The sequence below is a fragment of the Nematocida displodere genome, assembly GCF_001642395.1.
Source record: "Nematocida displodere strain JUm2807 chromosome Unknown 36, whole genome shotgun sequence".
Lineage (NCBI taxonomy): Eukaryota > Fungi > Microsporidia > Nematocida > Nematocida displodere.
The window spans coordinates 1-1,763 of NW_027138134.1; the positions used below are offsets into that span (position 1 = coordinate 1).

Sequence of the window (1,763 nt, forward strand, 5' to 3'; positions counted from 1 at the left end):
TGTTTTGTTGCAATGGTGATTTCATTCACACACCTCAGTTGGGCACTGACGCGTACACGGAGACAGACAGCCTATAGACGTTTATTCTAGATTGCGGGTAGTTCGGGTTGGATGACTCTTGGGAAGGACAGGACAGGTGGTGGGGTGTCCCTCTTTAGCACAAACACCCCCTGGTTGTTCTTTCCTATCATGTTCCTAACGAGTGGAAGGATATGCTCTTTTCGGCAGCTTGGGCAGTTTATGGCCCCAGCCTCTCTACCATCTAAAATCAGGCCAGCCAGACAGCCAGTGCAAACACTATGGTTTGGGTGGTCCAGAATGTGGATTTCGGTTTTAGGGCACCTGCGTCTGAGATCTGCAAGCGTGCGCGCACATTTGCAGCAGGCTTTGACATCATCACCCAATTCCTCCCGAGACATGAGCATGGCCTGGTGTTCGGCTGGAAGCTGGCTCAGATCTGTCTGGGAGTTAACTAGTTCATCAGCTAGCTTGCCACTCCTGTAGAGCTCCCAGGCTTCGAGAGCGAGGCACAGAATGGGCTCTTTGTTGCTTTGATAGCCCGAACACTTAAACTTGCCCACCTCAATGCTTTTGAGGCCGGGGCTGGTTGTGAACACAACTTGGTTCTTTTGTAAAAACAGGCAAAGGCCAGTTTTCCCAGGTGATTCCACAATAACAAGCCTCTCCAGGCCTCTAAAGTGTCTGCTTATCCAGTCAATGATGGAAACTATCGATGGGGCAAACATCAACTCGTACCTGGTGTGGAACTTAAATGTAAGGGATTTGACCGTTGCGATATTATCATCTCCCATTGTTGGAAGTGTTCTGTTTTTAAGCTCAGTGAACATTCCATATTGTGGAATATAAACTGTTAGCTCCGCGGCAGTGAAGTGTTTGGGCAGTTCGCCTGGTTTCATTAACTCTTTCCACACCTGCATGGGCACCACCAACAACTTCCACTCTTTGGAGATTATGCTGCCTGCAATCCATTCTGAAATCTTGGGAAAGATGGGCCTTGTCGTCCATATACGTAACTCACTTGGCAAAGGGCCTTCTCGGAACAGCTTGGAGTCTAGACTGCCAAGCCTCTTGAAACCTTCAAGGGTTAGTGCCTCAATGTACCTAGCCCCGAAACAATCCAGCAGCTCCAAATTCTCCAATTGTAATTTCCCTACTATGACCAAGTTGACTTGACACTGTGACAGATCCAGCCGCTTCTGAAGCCAGCTAATGGTTGGTAAGGTGCTTTTTTGGATCAAAAGGGTCTTAATGCTGAGAATGCATCTGGGTGTGGCTGGGGCTAGTTCGGGGGTTTCTTTTCCCCAGAAACTACCCACAGACCGACCCATACGTTGACTTTTGCTCTCACTCCCCGAACCATCAAGACTCAAATCAGAGAATACTAGGGTGTCTGCACAGATTGTCCCAAATACACACAATATCTTCTCCAACACTCTTGGATCAAATTGGGCAATTTTGTCTCTGTCATTTGGCACCATTATAAGTTTGTCAAACTCGATCCCCTGCACTAACTGTTCGGGGATACTCGAGATAGTGTAACTTTGAAGGAAAATGTAGATTAGTGTTCGGGTCTGCTTCTTCAGAATGCATCTCTGCCCGTCTATTTCAACAGTTTCTAGCCTATTGGGCCAACTCTCAGAACCGCATCTGTCAAAGAACTCCATCGTTTGCTCAGTGTATGGCGATACGATGTACTCTGGCTCAGAGACTTCGTCTGCACAGCCCACAATCACGCACAGCAC

General features: G+C 47.9%; 1 protein-coding gene across 1 annotated transcript; it reads right to left on the reverse strand.

Annotated features, from left to right (window-relative positions):
* Positions 1-86: 86 nt before the first annotated feature.
* NEDG_02273 (uncharacterized protein) lies at positions 87-1,763 on the reverse strand (the record flags this gene model as incomplete). The annotated part of the gene is made up of 1 exon (XM_067689691.1): positions 87-1,763. A coding segment is annotated over one exon (1,677 nt), but the record flags the coding sequence as incomplete, so codon positions are not given.